The sequence below is a fragment of the Vombatus ursinus genome, unplaced genomic scaffold (genome assembly GCF_900497805.2).
Source record: "Vombatus ursinus unplaced genomic scaffold, bare-nosed wombat genome assembly UNPS02014818.1, whole genome shotgun sequence".
Classification (NCBI taxonomy): Eukaryota; Metazoa; Chordata; class Mammalia; order Diprotodontia; family Vombatidae; genus Vombatus; species Vombatus ursinus.
In genome coordinates this window covers 26381254-26402990 of record NW_020954596.1, presented here as the reverse complement: position 1 = coordinate 26402990, position 21737 = coordinate 26381254, and the positions used below count along the sequence as shown (strand labels likewise).

Genomic DNA, 21737 nt, shown 5'->3' with positions numbered 1-21737 from the left:
ATATAACCTTAGAAGTGCTATTGCTGGGTCAAAGGGTATGCACATTTTTATAGCCCTTTGGACATAGTCCTTGAAGATATTTGACAACCAGTTACTAAACTACCTGTTTTTAACCAAGGCTTGCTGATAAAGGTAAAGTTCCTTTATAGAGAAAGCAGAGCAGATTGTAGAATATATTAGGATACTAAATGGGGACTCCCTCTCCTTCAGACATCAACCTAAAGTCAACAGAGGCTGGGGTTTGGTCCAGAGTGAGAGACTGTCAGTCAAATAGTATAATTGGCAATAGTATAATGGACAATTGTGATTATTGTTGGGAATGGAATAGAGTGGATGTCCACTTATATAGAAAGGAAGCCTTTATTACCTGGCTAGACATCGAATATGCACTAGGTGTGATTTTCAGCAACTACAATTTTTTGTTATTTGGAACTAAATAAAGGTAGCATGGTGTAGTAGGTAGAGAACTGAATTTGGAGTCAGAAAGATCCATGCTCAGATCCTGCCTTAGGTACTTATTAGTGACCATGGACAAATCACATAATCACACACCTGAACTTCAGTTTCTTCATTTGTAAGATGAGGATGATAATAGCACTTACTTTAGAGTTGTTATCAGGATCAAATGAGATATTTGTAAAGTGTTGTTCATTCAGTCAGTAAACAAGCATTTATTTAGTGCTTTCTATGTGCTAGGCATTGTGCTAAGCAAAAAAAAAAGTTATTTGCACACCTTAAAGTACTATATAAAGTTCGCAATTAGAATTTAGGTAAGGCCAACTGTATGTAGCTCTATTGTAGGATCAGAAGATCATAGATCTAGAAACAGAAAGGACCTTTGAAATAATCTTCTTTCTTTTTATTTTTTTTTTAATTTGTAGGCAATTGGGGTTAAGTGACTTGCCCAGGGTCACACAGCTAGTTAGTGTCAAGTGTTTGGTCTGAGGCCAGATTTGAACTCAAGTCCTCCTGACTTCAGTGCTGGTGCTCTATCCACTGCGCCACCTAGCTGCCCCTGAAGTAATCTACTTCTAACGCCTTTATTTTACAGATGTGGAGATTAAGGCCCAGAGAGGTTAGGGGATTTGCCTGAGGTCACACAGGTAGTAAATGGAAAAGCCAGAATTTGAATCCAGGTTTGTATGTAATAATATGATCCATGGACGTTTTATATTCTGTGACTGCATGTAGTCTGTGTACCTGTTACAATGTCTATGTTACTCAAATTTTCAAAGAATACAACTTGTAACTGGGAAGAAAGCAGGTATATTTATATTTGATGTACTTTGCAGGAACTGCTTTTTGTTGTTGTTGTTATTCTGAACTTGATAAACACAACAAAATGAACATTTCCATGTTCAAAAAACAGAAAAAGATTTTATATATACATATATGTATGCATACATATTTATATGAAATTGCCGATCTCTACTACATACACCAAGTAGCAACATGCCAATGATAAGCTCATAAGTTTACATTAACTTTTAAATATATAATAAATTCAACATATAACTTTCAAAGCTGTCCTATTTGTCTGTGACTCTTTCTGGGCTCTGTTCTGTTCTCTTCTGTGCATTTAAAAATTGATTTTGGTAATTAATCTTCCTTTTATTATACACATTTTCATGAACTAAAATACTCTCTTATTTTCACTAACAACATAGATGAAGAATTTGTTTCACTAACATTATATTTTTAAAAATTAATATACTCAATCTCATTAGCTTTGGTATAACTCAGTGCAATTAATATTGGCAATAACAATTTATATGCATGTTAATAACCTTAAAATAAATATTAACATTATCATGACCACATTAATCAGAAAATAGGAATATGATTAGTGTTTTCTTCTTGTGTAAATTCTTTTATGTAAATATAATAAAATATTAAAGACGTTAATTTGTCTGTTTCTAAATATCCTTTGATCATCAAAGATTTGTTCGTAGGAGAGCCAAAATATTCTAGATCCTTGAAAACATGGCGGATCTGAGCGTTCTTCACCTACTCTGGTTACATGTGGCTCCATTTTATCCTATGAACCATCACTGAATATGTAGAGGACATATTGGAATGCCTTACCTTTCAATTATTTTTTTCCCCAATATCAGAGATGGTCTTTTTTTTAAAATTTAGAACTGGAAGGAACCTTAGAGATCATCTAGTACAACTCTCACTTTTTGCAGATGAGCAAAAGACCTGCCCAAGGGCATACAGGTCATAAGGAACCAAGTCATGTTTCAACTTCTAGTACACTAGCCAACCCTAACCACTCCCACACAATCTTCTCAGCCCCCAAGACACAACAATATCTAGGTAGAGAAGTCCCTTAGTGCCACAGATAAGTCATTTTGCCCCTCTGAGCTTTAGTATCCTCATCTGTAAAATGGGTATAATAATACTTGCACAGACTATCTCACAGGGATGTTGTGAGGAGGAGGTCTTTGTAAGCACTGAAGTGCCAGATAAACGTGAGGATGTTCTGTATGTTGGGAACACAAATTAATTTTTACATTGGCCTAAGCAAAACAGGGTTGAAAAGGCTGATCTGCTGTTAAAAAAAAAATAGAAGTGTTTTGAGAGTTTGTTATTGTTCTGAATGATCTGTGGTAATGTTCCTTACATTAGCAGACAGCTTAGAATTGATTTTGTGAAGCCATAAGAGCTGGACAAACCACAAATATAACATGATTCATCATTGTCATCTCTGAGCCAGGGAGACAGGTTCACTGAAATATATGCTACTTCCAAGCACTAAAGTTATGCTTTCTGTGGGACATCTGTGGGGAGGGGAAAAAAACAGCAACAGCTTGGTTTGGATTGTCCTTAAAGTCACAAAGATCCTTTATTTACAATATCTCATTTGACCATCACAACAAACCTAGGAGACGGGCAGCAATTCTTATTCCCATTTTACAGATAAAGAAACTGAGGCTCAGAGAAATTATGAGAGTGGTCTCTCATGTAGCCAATTAGTGGCAGAGTTTAGCTTTTGAACTCAGAACTCCTGTCTCTGAATCCAGGGCTCTTTCCTCTGACATTCACTCCAACTCAGCAGAGCAGAGGAAATCCTGCACAGGTATATTGAGGCATTGCATTAAGCTCAAACTGCTATTTTTCAAGTGAGATGGAGCTTCTAGGGGTAGAGTAGTGTTGTAGACAGGTGACCTTGGAATCAAGAAGACCTGAGTTCAAGTCCTATCTTGGACACATGCTAGTTGTGTGACCTTGGGCAAACTAATGGACTGCTCAGTGCTCTTAGGCTGCTAAGACTTTGGTATAAGTTGCAGATGAATTGCTGGTCTGCATTCTGGGCAGTGAATTTCCTCCTGGGGTGTTTCCTGCCTTGTTGAACACAGAGCTAGACTTGAATAAAATATGGAATTTATGTGCTTGTTTGTGGTTGAGAGGAGAGCAGTGTTATATTTTACTTGGCATGAAGTCAAAAGTGGAAAATGCTTCTTCACATCTGGGTTGATTAATATAGGTGTGGACAATGTAGGAAAACTTTGCTATAAACATCTGTGCCTACCCAACAGATCCTGAGAAAATGCTTCACTTTGCAAACAAGTCTCTCCAGGATTTCTATGGTGAGTAATTCAATTTACAGGCCTATTTACACAACAAGAATGAATCTATTTCATTCAATAGACATTTGTTAACCAATGGAATGCTAGCATCCCCACCACCATGTTCCTTTCTGTTTCCCTTAAAAGAATATAGCAAAATCAGTCTGAGGATAGCTTGACTTTCCTATGTCCACACATTTCCTAGGATGACGGTCTCTAGAGAAAATGCCATTATTGCACATCTTTGATTACATCATTAATTCCTTTTTCAGGCAATGAGGTTCATGCAGCATACAATTTACAGTCCCTGGTTATAATTCCTGACAGTTTCCATTGACTTTTATAGAATCTATAAAATCACTGCGAATTAATTAGTGGCCAAAGCATTAATGATGAAAGGTCTGCATGCAGATCAGAAGCATGAGAACCTCCAAAATTATGCCTTACTTAATTTCACAGAACACTTTTTAGGAAGAGGGTACTGTGAGGGGAGGCAATTAATACAAGATATCCTCTGCCGTCACAGTTGCTTCTTCTATTTTGGTCTTTATCTCAGGAAGGGGAATCTGACTGATGGCTACCACCAGCAAATTTGCCGCATGAGCAGTAGCACTTGCCACACAGATCCAGAAAGACTCTTCGTACTGTTCCTCCAAGACGACAAACTGAAATATCTTTTCCTGAAAATTGGCAATTCTGTCTGTGAGGTCATGGAATTTCACAGCCGCCATGAAGCTCCCAATGGCCAAAGCAACGACACTACCTACAACCAAAGAGAGATTCAAAATTCATGTTGGCAATTAAAGACTTCATAATACCTTGTTTAAATTGTAGCATCTTGATAAGGATTGAACCAAATTTTATATAGCCTGAATCAAACCTTTGAAAGCCCCATATTAAACACTGTTCATTTTCAATCTATGTGGGAGTCATGCAGCAAAACCACTCTGATCCAGGCTAAGGAGGAGTGAATCCAATCTGAATTAGGAATTTTTTTTGAAGAAATGCAGTCTTATTATTTTGAAATACCTTTAGCTGGGCTAGTGAAGTACTATTAACGTAGAAGTTATATTGAATCTACTCCAAAAGACAGATAAGAATCTGTTATAAGTAATTCATTAGTTGTTTGAAATGGTTGCTTGTAAAGTATTTGGAAATGGCTCATTCTTGTCAATAGAGTAACCTTCCTGCATTTTTAATTACATCATTAGTTGGAATTTCAGCCTAGTCTCTTCTGATGTATCCCCAATCCCAAATTCATGGGATCCAATTCAATTTAGTAAATAATTCTCAAGCATCTTTTAAGAGCACGGCGCTGTGCTGGAGGAGATACAAGTAACAAATAGCTGGAAGAATGGAATCAGACACAACTTGCTCACCACAGAACATAAATCATAGGATAAAGTTAGATGCAGGCCCGGAGTTCTAGGAATTTAGAATCTGATGGGGACACAAGTGTACAAATAAGTGTAAGACCAAATTTTGCTATATTTTGTTGATGATTTATATTTAGTGACTTATAAGAATAAATGAGATAGAACTTCCCTTCCCCCTTACATGCTACCAGAGGGAACTTTTAATTCTTTATGCCTATTCATAGGGTTTGTAGACTTAGAGCTGGAAGAGTACAGTACTGTACTATGGGAACACTCATATTAAAAACTTAACTGAATAAAGAAACTACAAATCTTTAAACACCTGAGGATGTTCCCATGGGCCTCATGGAAGAGAGACTGGGTTCAAAGAGAATTTCCAACTATATGGTGACTCCTTCTAGCTGTCTCTGGATGTCTTTTCAGCCTGCATTTCCACTTATTTATTTGGCACAGGGCTTATCACCTCCTTATTTAGCCCTGATTAGCTTTTTCCATAGATAAAGGGTAAGGAGAGGAGATAAGAGTAGCAAACAAGTACAAAGAGAAAGGAAAGAAGAGAGATACCATATACCTCCCTTCCTCTGGCTACCTCAGAGTTATAGTTTTGACCTTGGGATCCTATCGCAGGATGGAGAGCAGGAACGGACCTTAGAGGTCCTACTCCCTCATCCTACAGATAAGAAAAAATAAGGATTAGAGAGGGACAGAGGCTGGGGTGCAAACCACTGGCCTCTAATGCCAAATCCCATTCTCTTTCTACTCTGTCCTGCAGCCTCTGCCCGTTCTGCTTCTCACCACCGACTTCAGGTACCCATCTGATTTTGGACTGCACCCCCTCCCGACCCCACCATTGGCAGTCCTTGGAGTAGGGGGATGAAGTTAGGCTAGTTACTGTGAACTGATCAAAAATGGTTTAGGTTGGGTTGATGAAAAGAATCAGCTCGGGGGAGGTCAGGGATATGCCCTATTCTGTAGAAACAGTCTTGTGGTATGCTTACTGGAAAGCTTCCAAGATTTTCAAGTTCAATGGTAACAATTTTTTCCCCATTCCTAAACGGACTTGACTTTTGGTGGTCAGCACTCTTACCACAATCAATTAATTAATCAATTGTGGTAGGCACTGGGGATACAAGCACAAAAAAATGAAACAGTCCCTACAAGGAGCTTACACTCTGGTAGGGAAGCCACCTGCTTTCTCTTATCATCTTTGTTAGATGTTGCTATTGAGCCTTCAGCTACCGAGCTCCATCCACAAATCCTTCATCATGCTTCCAGCCTGATGCCTCCCTCCCCTCCTCCTCTCCCCATTTCCTCTCTTCTCCTTAGTCCCAGCTCTTTCAGCATCATTTTCTCTTGGCTTCTCTTCCTCCCCATCCCTCTGTCTCATGTCCTGAATCACTCATGAACCCAAATAACCATGTATATATTTTTGAGTACACAAAAATAGATTATTATAATAGCCTGAGTAACTTACAACCATGAAAAATAGATTTCAATGGATAAACCTACAGAAAATCAGAAACTGATCTTAAATGGTAAAACAATTTATACAGTTACCATAATATTGTAAAGACAAACAACTTTGAAAGACTTAGGAACACAGTGCAATGATCAACTGTGATTCTAGCGGATTTGTGATAAAACTTGCTGTCCACCTCCTGATAGAGAAATGCTGGACTCAGAGTGTAGATTGAGATAAACACACATGTGTATATATGACATATGAACATGATGTTTATATAAATATGTGTGTAAATACTACATATGATATATTTATCACACATATATTTATATTTGTGTATTTCATGGTCATTGCAGGAATTTGTTTTGCTTAACTATACATATTTGAAACAGGTATTTTATTTTTCTTGCTTCTCAATCCAGAAAAGGGGGGAGGTTGGAAGAAGATGGGGAAAAGGAAGGGAAGGAGAGAAAGAAGGCAGAATTTGAAAAAAATAAAATTAGAGAGAAATGAAGAAATAGCAAGGCATTACCTTCTTACAATCAATTTAACTGTATTTCCAGCACAGTTTGACGATAGACCTGAAGCAACTTAAGAATATGCCTTACCTGCAAGTACGTTCCACAGACATATACCAGCAGGGCCATTTACTGCACGATACGGGACCTTGGTCATATTGAGGATTGCAAACCCCATACTGACTAGAGCCAAGGCCATGGCCACAAAAAGGAAGATTAAAATCATGACATGAAGGCCAGTGTTCAGCTGTTTCACCATGTGAGGAAAGACTGGGGAGAAAGAAATAATCATTGTTGTATTTCATTAAAGGGTATTAAAGTGCTATATTTATGGGCGTATGGTATTTTGGTTGTTTCTTTGTAAAGCACAAGTGACATTTATTATGAATGCAGTAATGAATTAGGGCGGGGCCGAAGCAAGCAGGCACCTTTCTAGGAAAAACATTCATCTTTTCCTGTTCTTGATACGTGGATGTATTGCTGCTTATTGGGAGGCCAGAACCTTTAGACTCCAGTCTTTAGGCATTAATATTGTGCACAAACAGCTGAAAAACAAATGATCACAGGTGGCAATCTAAATTGACTTGACCTTTTGATCCAGTTATCTTTCCTGAATGCTGATTGATACCACTCCTTTCTCCTCTTACACTGTTCTTTTTCAAAGGAGGGCTGGCATGAGGGCTAGGGTGGTATTGCCTATGGGCATTGAGCAACCTGAAATATAGGTATTGTAGGATTTAAAGGACTTGGAACATCATCTAGGCCAAGTCCCTCATTTTGTAGATGAGGAAACAGATTCCTAGAGAGGTAACCTGACTTGTATGGGGTCATATAGGTAGCATGGAGCTGACTTGGGCCTTTTGACTCCCAACCCTGTGTGCTTTCCGCTTCGATGCATTCCATTGTTACTCCAGCAGGACGTCACGAAATGCTTCCTGCATAGTTATAATCCTGCCTTAACTAGGAATTTTTGTACCTGGGGCCAGAGGCACAAAAAGCACCATCAGAGGAGGAGCTGAAGGATCTGGTGGGGTAGGTCGGGAGAGAGGTTATGTCAGAGGAGCTTTCAAAGCTAATTGAATGGTACCAAGCTGCCACTGTTCTGAAAAGGGAGAAAGTAAGCTACTGAGGACAGTTGTCCTTGATTGCCACCCCAAGGCTCTGAACTTCCTTTCAGCGCTGGAGGAGTCCTGACCTTCTCCTGGGCCAGCACAGACGCGGCTCCACATTTGAACCTAACATCTGGCGGTGGGGCAACAACATGCTACTTCCTCCCCACTGAGCCCCGCCCCTTTCACAGGTAATTAGAATAAACTGCCCTGGAGACTACACATCCTGTTCCACCACCATGCCCCTGTGGATGCTTTGGTCTCAGTTTTGGAGGGAGGGTCTGTATTCTGGGCCCGTGGCAGGGCTAGGGGAAGTGGATGTACCTGGCTCCAACTTCCCCAGATGTTGAAGGAAGGACAATTTCAGCCACAGCAGGGCCGGGTGCATAGTTATTGGTCCCCACACCCATTATGGGGGATGAGGGGAGAGATGTAGCTTTTATCCCAAGCCTTACTTTGGTGCACCCTTGTTTGCCTACCTAGTTTTGAGCTCTGGAACCATACTTAATTGTTCCTTTGCTCTCCCATCCAGTTTTGATGCCCGTCTCAAACATAATGCTCTATAACTTGTTCTGCATCAGTCCCCTAGATATCATAATTGGTGCCATGTTCTCCCAGTACAGATTAGAATAGTAACTGATGCAGTCTAGCCAGACTGGATGCCTTCTCCTAAGGAAAGAAGACAGATGGACAGAAACAGCTAAAATGACTAATGAATCCATGAGTGTAGTCCTTGTCACCAAAGGAATTCTGTCAACAACAGAGTTTATTCTAATCCGACCTATTTTATTATTTGTGTATTTAAGAGTGCCCAGGGTCTGCTTATCCAAGATTAGTGCCTTTGTAAAAAGCTCAAGCTAACTTTTGTCTGCCTTAGTATAAAAGCCCCCAGAGACCCTAACCCCCTCAGGCCATTGAATGTGTTTATAGTTCTGGACAGAGCCAATTTCTTGGGTTTCTCCTAACAAGAACAAGACTGGAACCCTGGAACCCAACAGCAGCAATGAAGGGAAAGCATAGCATGCCTACAGGACATACTCACCATGTGCACCACGAATGGATTCTATGTCATTAACAAAGCCTGTAGTAAGATCTGAGGTGGATATGACCATGTTTCCATTTCTTGAGATCCAGAAAACTACTAATGTAGCTACATAGATGTAAAGTAATAGTTTGAGTCAAGTTTTGTGGTAGTTTCAATTTTTTTCTTCATATCTTTTAGAGTTTTCTTTTTGGCCTATATATTTTTAGAATACGGTGGACTAAAGCTATGAGATAGCTGAGTGGAAGTCACTGTTTTCACCCAAACAGTCATGATAGGAAGTGTGAATTTGTAGGAAACTAACAGGAATCTAAAGTGCTATATAGATGTCATTCATATTTATCATTATTGTTATTTTGTTTTCATTTTTTTTGATGGGGTTCAGGTAGAAAGGATCCTGGGAAAAGTCACTATCCTACTTATTATTCCTTTATATTCAAAGTTCTATAGACTTGCCCAGGTGGACAAAATTATTATCAGTATCATTACCTTCTACTTCAATTAAATAGCAGACTTTGATACCTGCACCATAGGCCACTGTACTAAAACCAGTTTCTTTTGTTTTGTCCCTGGTTTCTCTTTGGTTAAAACGAGTGGTCCCTTCTTTGTACTCATCCTTCCGTATATCTCAGCTTCATCTGACACTGTTGACTTAACCCTCTTTTTTCCATTGCTGCCTTCCATGACACTATGTAATCTTCAATCTGTTGTTATCTCTCTGACGATTCTCTCCCTGTTTCTTTTCTGGGCTAATTTTTTCCTTGTGGAATAAATGTCAAGGGACTCTAAGGTTCACTCCTAAATCCTCTGCTCTTCTCACTCTACATCCTTCCTTAAGGGAGTCCATCCCTTTGCGTTTTCAACCATCTCTATGCAGATGACTCTCAAACATACATAGGTAGTACTGACCTTGTTTTCTTTTGAGCCCTTTATTTCCAGTTATCTCTAGGAGATCTCCCCTTACATGGAGATTTACTTACAATTTCAGATGACATCTGAAATTTAATCCTAGAAAATGTCTTTCCCTTGAGTCACTCTTTCCCAGTTTTCACTCCTTCAATTTGGGATCCGTTGCCTCTCCTCCTTTGCTCTCATTTCTTTGTGATGTCTTTTAGAGTTCTTGCTGTTCATCCCCTCAACTGCTACCCCTCATTCAATTCAATTTAGTCCAACAAACATTTTGTACTGTTGGTTGTGCCTCAGCTGTCTGGTTGGTTGTCCTACCTCCATAATATAAGATCAGAGGATTTCAAGCTGGAAGGAACCTTAGAGATTATCTAGTCCAATTCACTTGTCTTATAGATGAGGAAACTGAGGTCCAGAGAGTTAATAGTAACTTACCAAAGTTACATAAACAGTTACGTGATTCAAACCTATATTACCCAGTTCCAAAACCCATATTCTTTATAGTACACTGAACTGGCTTGTAATTTTCTCCATCTAAAACACAACTGCTAGGATAATCTTCGTCAAACAATTTTTATTCATGTCCCTCCCCTGCTCAAGGACCTAAAGTCCTATTAAGTATTTTATTCATCCATCCATCCATCCATCCAATGGGATGGACAAAATTAGAGAATCTACCCCAAATGTATACGTGGGCTGTTTGTGCCCAACCTGTGGTAGAGCTTTCTGAGCTCATATCGGTTTGATCAGCAACAGTCAGACACACTGTAACTTGACATTAGCATAGTGATGTCATTTTGGTCCTCTTCAAGAATGAAGGACAGCAACCAACCATCTATCTATGTCTGTCTGTCTGTCTGTTTGTCTATCTATCTAGTTACAAATTCTCTCCCTCCCTCCACTTCTCCCCCTCCCATTGAGAAGGCAAGAAATACCATATCCACTATACATGATTGACATATGTTTTTTTTTCAAACACAAACAACTCTACTTGTCCTTTAACTATTTCCACTAATTTATCTGGCTAGTCTCATTTTATTGTTTAATAAAATTTAGAAGCGAAAGGGCCTTTAGGAATTATCTAGTCCCACATTTTCATTAAAAAAATTAGGAAATGGAGTCTAAGAGAATGGCAGTGACTTGTCCAAGGGCACATAGATAATAAAGAGCAGATCTGGGTTTCAAACTCAAGTCCTCTGACTCCAAATTCCCCACACTGAATGTTTCCATTACACACCACTGACACTGACTCCCTGTGAAGGTATTAGAGCAGAAGGGAGAACCTACAGTCTTGAGACTACATGTGGCCCTCTAGGTCCTCAAATGTGGCCTTTAAAGTTTAGATTCTGTCAAAGGGCCACACTTGAGGACCTAAAGGGCCACATGTGGCCTCAAGGTCGAAGGTTCCCCACCCCTGTATTAGAGTTTGAGAATAATGGCAAAAGGCTAACAGGTATGATGGGAGGCTTCGAGGACTCACAGGTACCCACATTATCTAGGAAAAATCCAGACTTGCTTATTAGAGAAGTGGGGTGTGGTAGGCACTAGATCTGTCTACAGTTAAAAAGAAAAGCTGGTCTCAAACCCCACTCTGCTACTTACTACATGTGTGAGCTTGGCCTTCTTTTCTCTGGGCCTCAGTTTCCAAATCTGTAAAATTAGGGGGTTGGAGTAAATGATCCTATGATCCCTAGGTGTGTGAGTGTCTGTGGAATTTTGCAAAGCAGAATGAGCCAGTGGGAGGAAAGAATGTCTGGAGGACAGAGTAAGTGCATGGGGAAAGGGAAGGGAGGACGAGGAGGGAAGAGAGGAGCCTTCCAAAAGCTGAAAATACACAAGTTGAGTGTGCTAGTGGATACTACCTGAAATCTCATATCCAAAGATATCACTAGAAAGGTTCTGGAAGAAACAGAGAATCCTCCAATCCAATGCAACAAGCATTCATTAAGCTCCGACTATGTGCAAAGCCCTAGACCAAAAAAAAAAAGTCCCTGCTCTCAAGAATCATTCTTCTGTTGAGATAAAAAGAATAAACAAATGAACACATAGAAAATGACTTGATGAGAGACCCTATTAACAACCAAGAGAATCAGAAAATACTTCCCATAAGAGAGGAAGTCAGCTAAAGGAAGCTAGGGATTCAGTGGAGGTAAAGAAGGAGTAGCTTTCAGGCAGGAGGGGCAGCTTGTGAAAAGACACAAGGAAATGGAGTGACAAGTTTGGGGAAGGGCAAGCAGGCCAGATGGACTGAAACACAGGGCATGAAGGGGGGGTAATGTGTAATAAACCTGGGAAGGGAAGTTGGAGCCAGAGTTTGAAAGGCTTCAAATGTCATGTTTGTATTCATCCTAGAAGCAATATAGAATCACTGAAGTTTCTGGAGCAGAAGAATATGTGGTCAGACTTGGCCTTGGCACTGAGCAGAGGCTGAATTAAATAGTCCCTCTGCACTCTGAAGTGAAGTACAATTAGGAGGCAATTGTAATAATTGCTAGCATTTATATAGAGCTTTAAGATTTGCAAAGTGCTATTCATAATGTCTTTTGATCCTCATAATAACCCTATGAGGTAGGTACTACTATTATCTCCATTTTACAGATGAGAAAACTGAGACTGAGAGAAGTTAAGTGATAATAGTCCAGGTGAGAGGTAATGAGGGCCTGAACTCATGGGAAGGTTCTATAAGTGAAGGGGAAAGATTCAAGAAACACATTGAGGTAGAATTGATAAGGCTTAGCAATCTGGCAACTTGGCCATGAAGGAGGGACGGAAAGAGAAGGGTCTAGTGGGATAATTGAATTTGTCAAACCTTTATTAGAAGGATAGTGTGGTTCCTTCAACAGAAGTAGGAAAGTTTAGAGAAAGGTTGGCACTGGGGAGATAAGAGTGTCTCTGTTTTGAATATGTTGAGTTTGAGATGCCTACAGAGAATCCAGATAGAGATGAACAAGTCCTTGGTGATTTAAGACACGAGTCCAGGGGAAAGACCACAGTTGGATTCATAGATCTTGGAGTCATATTCGTGGAGATAACAATTAAACCCGTGGGCTTCCTCCTACTTTTTCTATCTCCTCCCAAAATAAGCTATGCCAAACAAGACAATGTATGGCTAGACCTTAGTTACTCACTAGTGAATAAAAGCTGCTCCTTGGTTCTATTTTTGAATTCCTTCCTATCCCCAACTAGATAAGATCCTTTCACATACAATCCTTAGGGTCTTTTTTGGGGAGGTGGGGGGTTGTTCTTTTAATATTGAAATGTTGATGTTTGTAGATGTTGGGAAGGAGTAAAGTTTGGCTGCCCAGCCAAACCTGTTTCCCACTGACTAGTGGTAGTTACATTAGTTTAAAGAAATGATCTTAGGATAAATAAATAGTCCTGGAATTATCAAACCAACTCATCAAGAAGTATTTACTAAGTGCTCACTACACATCAAGCATGGTGCTAGGTCCTAGAAGAACAAAGATAAAAATGAAACTGTCCTTGGCCATACTCCACTAGGGGAAGCAGATAAGTAAATACAAAAACTAAGCTGTGTAAAAATACAAACCAGTCATGATTTGGGGGAGGGGAATCAGGGAAAACCTCTTGTAGGAGATGTTTCTTGAGCTGGTTTTTGAAGGGAGTCAGGAATTCCAAGAGGCCGAGTGAAGACCTACCCGTGGCTGGACAAAGTCTGTGAACCTGGCTGTGTAGCTGGCTGTCACTGCATCCCAGATGCAAGCCAGCAAAGGAAAGAAACTGCCCAGGGCTTCCAAATGGAGCTGTATCTAAAACACCTTGAAAAGATGGGTATCTGCCTCATTCTGAAGTTTCTCCAGATGAGGAGATAATCAAATAATTCTTTCCTAACATTCCACTCAAGACTGTTATTATTATTATTCTTATTCATTCAGAGGTACTGCTAGTTTGGGGGGATGATTATTGTCTTTCTCACTGGTCTTTCCTCAGGGACAAATACATAGTGTATGATTGCTTGTAGTGAGTGTTCCAGACTCAGAGATGGTAGGCTACTTTGCTTTCTATTACAGGAGAGACTCACAGAACAGTCATATTAGTCCTATAGTGGAAAAATGAAGGAATAAAGTCCATGTATTTGGTGGAGCAACCACTTCCTACCCCAACCCCACACTTTGCCGGCCCCAAATTGGAACTGCTATTGCCTAAGGCATCGTGTTATGTTCAATAGAAAGTGAGGAATATCCTCAACATATTGGTGGGAAGACAAGGACAAGAGATACCCAGGAAGAGCAAGGATGGCTGGAGATCTGGGGTGTTGGAAGGAATAATCTCATCAATGAGATCATGGATCCATTTGAGTATTTGAATATTACCTTATGCTAAAGTCAGTGAAGGATATACACACATACATACATACATATATACATACACACATACACACATATTTACTGTTATTTAATTGTTTCAGTTGTATCTGACTTTTCGTGACCCCATTTGGGTTTTTCTTGGCAAGGATACTGGAGCAGTTTGCCATTTCCTTCTCCAAATATGCACACACATGTGTAGATATAAATATATATAAATACACATATGCATACATAAAATAATGTATAAATATATACGTATATGTATATGTGTATAAATGTGTATGCATATATAAGAATACATGCATATGCATGCTTATATATACATGTACATACACACATATCCCACCTGGTTTGTATTTACATAGCTTAGATATATAGCACAGAGTAAGCATATACACACACATACACATATATATCTATCTATATCTATCCTTTTTTCATAGTTACTTAAGGATACTTATCCAAAGAGTCAGCAATTGATGATTTTAGGAGGACCTGAACCTCCCAGCTAAAACCCTGTCTTCTATGAGAACCCTTTCCCAATCCCCCTTAATGTTAGTATGTTTCCTCCACAGATTATCTTGATTTTATCCTGTATATATCTTGTTTGTACATAATATGAAAAATTATTTCTCTTGCTATTCTGTGTCTTGGGGACTCAGAGCTCCACCCTGCCAGCCTTCTGTTTCAAAATTCTTCAGAAGGATATCTCTGATAATGAAATTGCGTTGAATCTTCATGTCTTGGACAAACTCCAACCCAGGCCTGAATTGACTTTATCTACTCAGGTTTGGGTGGAGACAGACTTCCAAGATTGGGGGTGGCATTTTCTTTGATGGCAGGAGATATTGGCCCCTGTGGACTAAGTGATCTAAGGAACCCACCCACCTCCTACTATGTCAACCAATCATGGTTGATTGGCACCCCATTGGGAACATCTACTCTTCGAAGGGCATATAATGCTGTACCCCAAAATCCCAAACCGAGCCAGTCCTGACTGGCCCCCTTAGGGAGGCCTAGTTTTGGACTGAACTCCCACCCAATGCATGTTAAGCCACTTTGAGAAATTAAACTGTGGACACACGTACTCTAATTTCATTTGTCTCTTTCTTAGAGCAGACTGTTTCAAATTGGGGTTCCTGGGGTTCATGGTTCACGATAATTATTTGCATGTCTCTCCCCTATTAGACTGTGAGTACCTTGAGGACAGGGACTGTCTTTTGCCTTTCTTTGTATTCCTAGGCTCTTAGCATAGTGCTTGGCATGTAGTAGGTGCTTAATAAATGCTTGGTGATTATTCAGAAATTCTTGTTGCCTGACTACCATTCCTTCTCCTTTCCCAACCACATGGTACAATTTGATCCTCAGCTAGCCTGTGCTATGCCCCACAACTACTATTTTTTTTTGCCAGGCCCCCTTGCCATGGGCTCTTTGGGAGCCCACTTTTTTACCCCTCTGACTTCCATAGAAGTTTGGGCAGGTGTCTCTGAGGGATAGGCTGTCCCCTCTCCTGACCTAGCTGAACCTTCTGAAGGCTGTCCTCTGTACCACTATTGCTGTCCCTGAAACTCCAGCTCTTTATGTAGCACTTCATAGTTTTGGGGGGAAGGATAAAGAGAATAAACATTTATAGGGCACCTATTATGTACCAGGCACTGTGTTAAGCACTTTACAAAAATTATCTCATTTCATCCTCACAACAACCCTTTGAGGTAGGTGTTTTTATTATCCCCACTTTATAGTTGAGGAAACTGAGGCAGAGTTTAAGTGACTTGCCTAGGGTCATAGAGCTATTAAATGTCTGGGGTCAAACTGGAACTCAGGTCTTCCTGACTTTAGCCTTGTTGTCACCTAAACAGGTCTTGATTTAGGAAGCACCTTCCATTTGTACTGTAAATATCATGTATGCACCTAGTTATTTACATATTTTCTCCCCCATTTTGAGGACAAGGATGTTTTTGCCTCTTTTTATAGTTGTAGTGATCAGCATGATGCCTGGCACATAGCAGGGTCCTTAATAAATGCTTGTTGACTGACTGACTGATAGGATTCATTATCTCATTTGAACTTCACAACCCCCCATGAGGTAGGTGGTACAAATATAATGATTCCTATTTTCCAGATGAGGAAACTGAATGCTTGACTAGTAATCACAGAGATATAAATGGCAGAACTGGGATTTCAACTTGGGTCCTCTGAGTTCAAATTCTGACTTCATATCCAGTTCTGTTTCTACTAGTACCCTTATGCTTTAGACACGCTTCAAAGAATATGTTGACTTTCCTAATTAAGTGCTATTTTCAAAAATCATAGTATTCCTTGTTAAGTATTTATAATTGAATTTTTGTCTTTATGAAGCTATTTTTGCAGTTCATGGAATTTAATTGATACAACCACATTTGTAAAGTCTTGATTCCATAAAATTCATGAGTTAATTTTGTTAATCTAAAGAAGTATTTTTTTCCTTAAAATTCCATTAAAACTCTAGTGATAAAATTTTTTTTCTTTTCATAGTAGTAACTAAACTGTTGACATCCATTGGCATTCATTTTGCTTATATTAAAAATATCAGTCTTGCTACACGTTTAATGAGAAGTTCTTTCTGAAGAGTCTTACACTACTAGAAATGACAGATAGGAAGACTGTAAGGAAGTATGGAAAGGTTTATGTGAAATCATGTAGAGGGGAAATGGCAGAATCAGGACCACCCTAGGATTACAGATTTAGAGTTGGAAGGGACCCACCATTTAGTTCAACTTCCTTATTTTCCACTTGGGAAAACTGAGGCTAGGTGAGGTTAAGTGATTTCCTACAATCACAAGTAATAAGTGTCAAAGGTGGGGGTTGAACCTAGGCCCTCAGACTCTAGAGCCAATTCTCTTTCTACTGTATCAGAGATCTCCCTTAAATATACTGACTGTATTGGAGGAGAATAGATGTTTAGAGGTCCTAGTTGACCTATTTAAACTGTTCCAGGGCCAAACTTTTCTCAGTAAAATAAATTCCTTAAGAATAGAGACTGTTTTTTTCTTGTTTCTTTTTTGTGCCTGGAATATAGTATGAACTTAATAAATACTTAACAATTGGTGAATTAAAATGAGTGGTTTGGGTTAGATGACCTCCAAGGAGCTTTCCAATTCTGAATGTCTGATGATCCTTTGTTAAAAAAAATCATGTTGACAAAATCAGAAAAAAAAAACACACAAAAAGAAGAAGAAATCAAAAGGGATCATTGATGTTCTTGTAATTATTTGTGAATATTTGGAGTTTGTTTTTTCATCTCTTAAAATTATATCTATTTTTATGGTTGTTTTTATCGTCAACGAGTTCTAAATCTAGAAAAAAAATAATTTAAAAAAGAGACTGGTATAAATCTGAAAGTCAGAGGACACGATATGGCCAACCGAGATGTTTTTAGCATTAAAAACATGTTTGTTGGTGGTTCCTGTAGGCCACTCTTTTCTTCCCCTTTCATTAATCTAATTATTTTAAGACAGGCACACTACAGTGTAAAGACTGCCCCCTTCATTCTTTTGTTAGTAATGTAAGCTCCTCTAGATTTCTATTTTAATTTTGGTATCCTTTACTTGTGTTTTAAAAATAGACAGATGCTGCTCTTATAGACATGATCAATCATTCTGAAAGCCTTGTAACACATTTATCCAGCCCTACCCTGTGGTCTAACCCTTTCACTGCTGATTTCTGGCCAATTTAGGGGAAGAAGGGAAAAGGGTATTTGTGGAATGGGAGGGGTGTGTGTGTGTGCATGTGCGCGCACCATACCTTTTTTACACAAAAGTTTGAAGGGATCATAGAGTTCATTTAATCCAACTCCTCATTTTTACAGATGAGGAAATTGAGGCTCAAAGAGGTTAAACAAATTGCCCAAGGTCACATGGGTTCAGTAAGTGGTAGAGTCAGACTCAAGCCCAGCTCTTTAAACTCCAAATTTAATTCTTTTCACAATCTATTTCCTTCTATGTGCCTATACTCCACCCTTACCTCATGTTCACCTGTATCCCCTGTGTTGTGAGGCTCAAATGAAATAATGAACGTAGAGCACTTTGCAAACTTTAAAGCATGATATAAATGTCAGTTTTATTATTATTGTTATTATTATGTCTCTTACAGGATTGTAGGATTTCATAACTTGACTCTCATGTCTTTCCAGATTGATCTCACATTCCTGTCCATCATACACTCTGTCTTCCAGCCACACTGACCTTATTACTGGTCCCTGTACACAGTGTTCCAACCACTGCCCATGCAGAAGATGTTCCCCCGTGTCTAGAATAATCTTCCTTCTCAGCTATTTTGAAAAAATAGTCACAGATCTACAGCTTAAAGGGAACTCTGAAGCTAGCTAATCCAACACCATAATTTTCCATTAAAGGAAACTGAGGCCCCAAGAATCAAAGTGACTTCCCCAAGGTCAAGTAAGTAGTTTCAGAGATGGGATTAGAATCTAGGTCCTCTGACTTCCACTGTGCTATCCTGTATCCTATCTCTGTGTGTTTATCTTACTATTTTGTATTTATTTTACGATTACGTACTTATCTATATATTTATCTTACTGTTCCTCAAATGTGGCATTCATTCTGCTTATCTGAGTCTTGGCCAGGCTGTGTCACCTATGCTTAGAAGGCACTCCCTACACACCTCTGCCTCTGAGACTGACTAGCTTCTTTCAAAGCCTAGCTTAAAGGTCATTTCCTACATGAAGCCCTTCCTGATCTTTCTAGCTTCTAGTGTCTAGCCAATGAAATCCCCTTGTATTTACTTTGTAGATATGCAATATCAACTTATATTCAAATAGAGTATGTCCCTGAACCCTCATCCCCCAGTAGAATTAAGCTCTTTTTTTTTTTTTTTTTTTTGCAATTGAGGTTAAGTGACTTGCCCAGGGTCACACAGCTAGTAAGTGACCAGTGTTTGGTCTGAGGTCACATTTGAACTCAGGTCCTCCTGACTTCAGGGCCGGTGTTCTATCCACTGTGCCACCTAGCTGCCCCTCGAATTTAGCTTCTTGAGAATAAGCACTTCCATTTTTTTTTTTAACTTTCAACCTCAGTGCCTAGTACAGCTAGTACCTGGAATGTCCTGGGAGCATAATAAATGTTTGTGGATTGATTGATTCTATAAGGCATATAGATGTTAAGGGACTCATTGGAGATGATGCTGTTAGCAAGTGTTAAAGGTGAGATATGAATATAGGTATTTCTGACTCTAGGCCCAGCACTCTGGTATCTGCTAAAGCCATGATGCCTCTTTTCATTTCACAGATGAGGAAAATGAGGCCCAGAGAAGAAAATTGTTCATATTTACAGAAGGAATAAGCATGAGGTCACTCACATAGGTAGTAAACAAAGGCAGGGTTCAAACGCAGGTCCTTTGCCCTCTTTCCATTAAACCAACTTGTCTCTCTCTCTCTCTTTTTTCCTATGTGCGTGCGTGCGTGCGTGTGTGTGAGAGATATGCCTCTTCTCATACATATATATCCCTGGAAAGTCACTGTCATTAAATGTGGTCACAGAAACTTACCCACATCTCAATTCAAAAAATTCTCTACCACCTCAAATTCTTAAATAACATTAACAAACAGCAAATTCTTAAATAACAACAGTGCATGTTTATGTATCACTATAGATTGGAAAGCACTTTCTTCACAATAGTCCTTATGAGGTAGGTAGAGCAAGTATTATTATCCCCATTTTATAGATGGGGAAACTGAGGCTCAACCAGATGAAGTGACTTGTTGAAAACCACACAACTATTCAGTGTCAGAGGACTTCTGAGTCACAGTCCAGTGTTCTTCCAACTAATAATAATAATAATAACAATAATAATAATAACACATCTCTTTGAGGTTTATAACAGTATACTGCCTTTGTTCTCATGGAAAGCAATGGGAATTTTCATTGGCTATTTCCCAGTCTGGAATTGTCTCTGAACTCATCTCTTCTTCCTGGCTACCATGGCTTCCTTCAAGTCTCAGCTAAAATCCCATCTTTTAGGAGAAGCCTTTCCTGATCCTCCTTAATGCTAGTGCCTTTCCTCTCTTGATTATTTCCAATTTATCCTGTATATTTACCTTGTCTCTACATAGTTGTTTACATGTTGTCTCCTCCATTAGACTGGGAGCTCCTTGAAGAACAGGGACTATTTTTTGCTTTTCTTTGTGTCCCTATTGCTTTCTTAGATAGTGCCAGGAGCATGGTCAGCACTTAATAAATGCTTATTTGACTGACCAGCTGATTACTGACAGTTTAGCACACAGTCTGGCCCACTGGGTGCCGTCTCAGCAAACACTTCTTCCCTCAGGAGACAAACTTACTAGTTTAAAAGATTTTAAACCAGTTTCCACTGCACGCAGGGAAGCGTTGGATACTCACTGGTGAATCGGGAATGCCGGCCGCCCAGCCCACATTGCCGCACTTTGCAGCCCCGGAAGAGCCCGTAGTAAATGTCTCCAATGAATTTAACGAGCTCTGGATCTGTGGCATTGACCAGATCCACTCCGGTCTGACAGAGGATCTTCCCACTCGTCCACTTGGGGACTGCCACGGCAATGATGATCAACAAGAAGGATGAGAAGCTCAGCAGCGAGGCCAAGCCGAACCACGTCTTCTTAAAACATCCAGGCATCCTAGTGGTTTGAGGAAATCATCCCCGAGGCCACGCGGCAGCAGCAAGGGACAGCGGCATTCCTTGGGTGCCGAGAAATCCTCGGGGCCAATGTCAGCTTTTCAATACAGGCCATTTTAAAGTGCATTTCCCCCAGAACCCTCCTTTTCCTTTGCTGCCCAAGCACATGTTTACTACGACAGCATCCTGAAATGGTTGCACCGACAGCCTTCATTAGACTCAAGTTTGCACAGAGGGTGGTGTTTGTTCCCAGAAGAAAGTAACCCTATATCAGCCTCCGACTAGTGTTTCAGCTGATGGTTTAATTGTCCCCTATTTTAAATATTCAAATGACACTGGGGTGCTTATCAAAAGTGCTTGAAAGACGCAATGGGGCAAAACTAAGATGAGATTGTTAAGAAGTGTCAAAGAGGTGTGAAAAGAAGCTGAGGAGGAAAATCTAGTGATTGGGCACAAGAATTTTGCTGACAGTGAGACTGCATCAAATGTCATCTCTTTTATCACTGACAAGACCTTTCTCTTTCTCTAAATGTCACTGCTGTCAGATCTCTTGGGACAACTAATAATCAGGAGGAAATGACCTTCCTTTCTCCAAGACATTTAACTGAAGTATATAAACAGTGCTTTATAACACCTGGATTTGTCACTGGGTGAATCTTCTGAGTGTAAAACTGCAACATAAATCAGTTTGTGGATTCATGATACTTAACAAACTGAGTAATGTGTACTGGAAAGAGCACCAGCCTTGGAGGAAAAACAGTTCTGGCTTTGGCACTAAC

General features: G+C 39.7%; 1 protein-coding gene across 1 annotated transcript; it reads right to left on the bottom strand.

Moving 5' to 3' along the window:
• Window positions 1-1148: 1148 nt before the first annotated feature.
• CLRN2 (clarin 2) lies at window positions 1149-21031 on the bottom strand. The gene is made up of 3 exons (XM_027836471.1): window positions 20706-21031; window positions 7019-7198; window positions 1149-4335 (listed from the first exon to the last, which is right to left on the bottom strand). Exons 1-3 carry the CDS (start codon window positions 20956-20958, stop codon window positions 4070-4072), a joined length of 699 nt encoding a protein of 232 aa, XP_027692272.1. The 5' UTR covers window positions 20959-21031; the 3' UTR covers window positions 1149-4069.
• Between the last annotated feature and the right edge of the window lie 706 nt (window positions 21032-21737).

Bases quoted from the DNA above. Each gene is read 5' to 3' on its own strand.
- CLRN2 (XM_027836471.1), bottom strand. From the start codon at position 20,958: ATGCCTGGATGTTTTAAGAAGACGTGGTTCGGCTTGGCCTCGCTGCTG. The intron at 7,199-20,705 runs GTGAGTATCCAA...CTTTCTCCCCAG, and splicing joins CCGGCATTCCCGATTCACCA to TCTTTCCTCACATGGTGAAA. The intron at 4,336-7,018 runs GTAAGGCATATT...CTTTGGTTGTAG, and splicing joins TCTGTGGAACGTACTTGCAG to GTAGTGTCGTTGCTTTGGCC.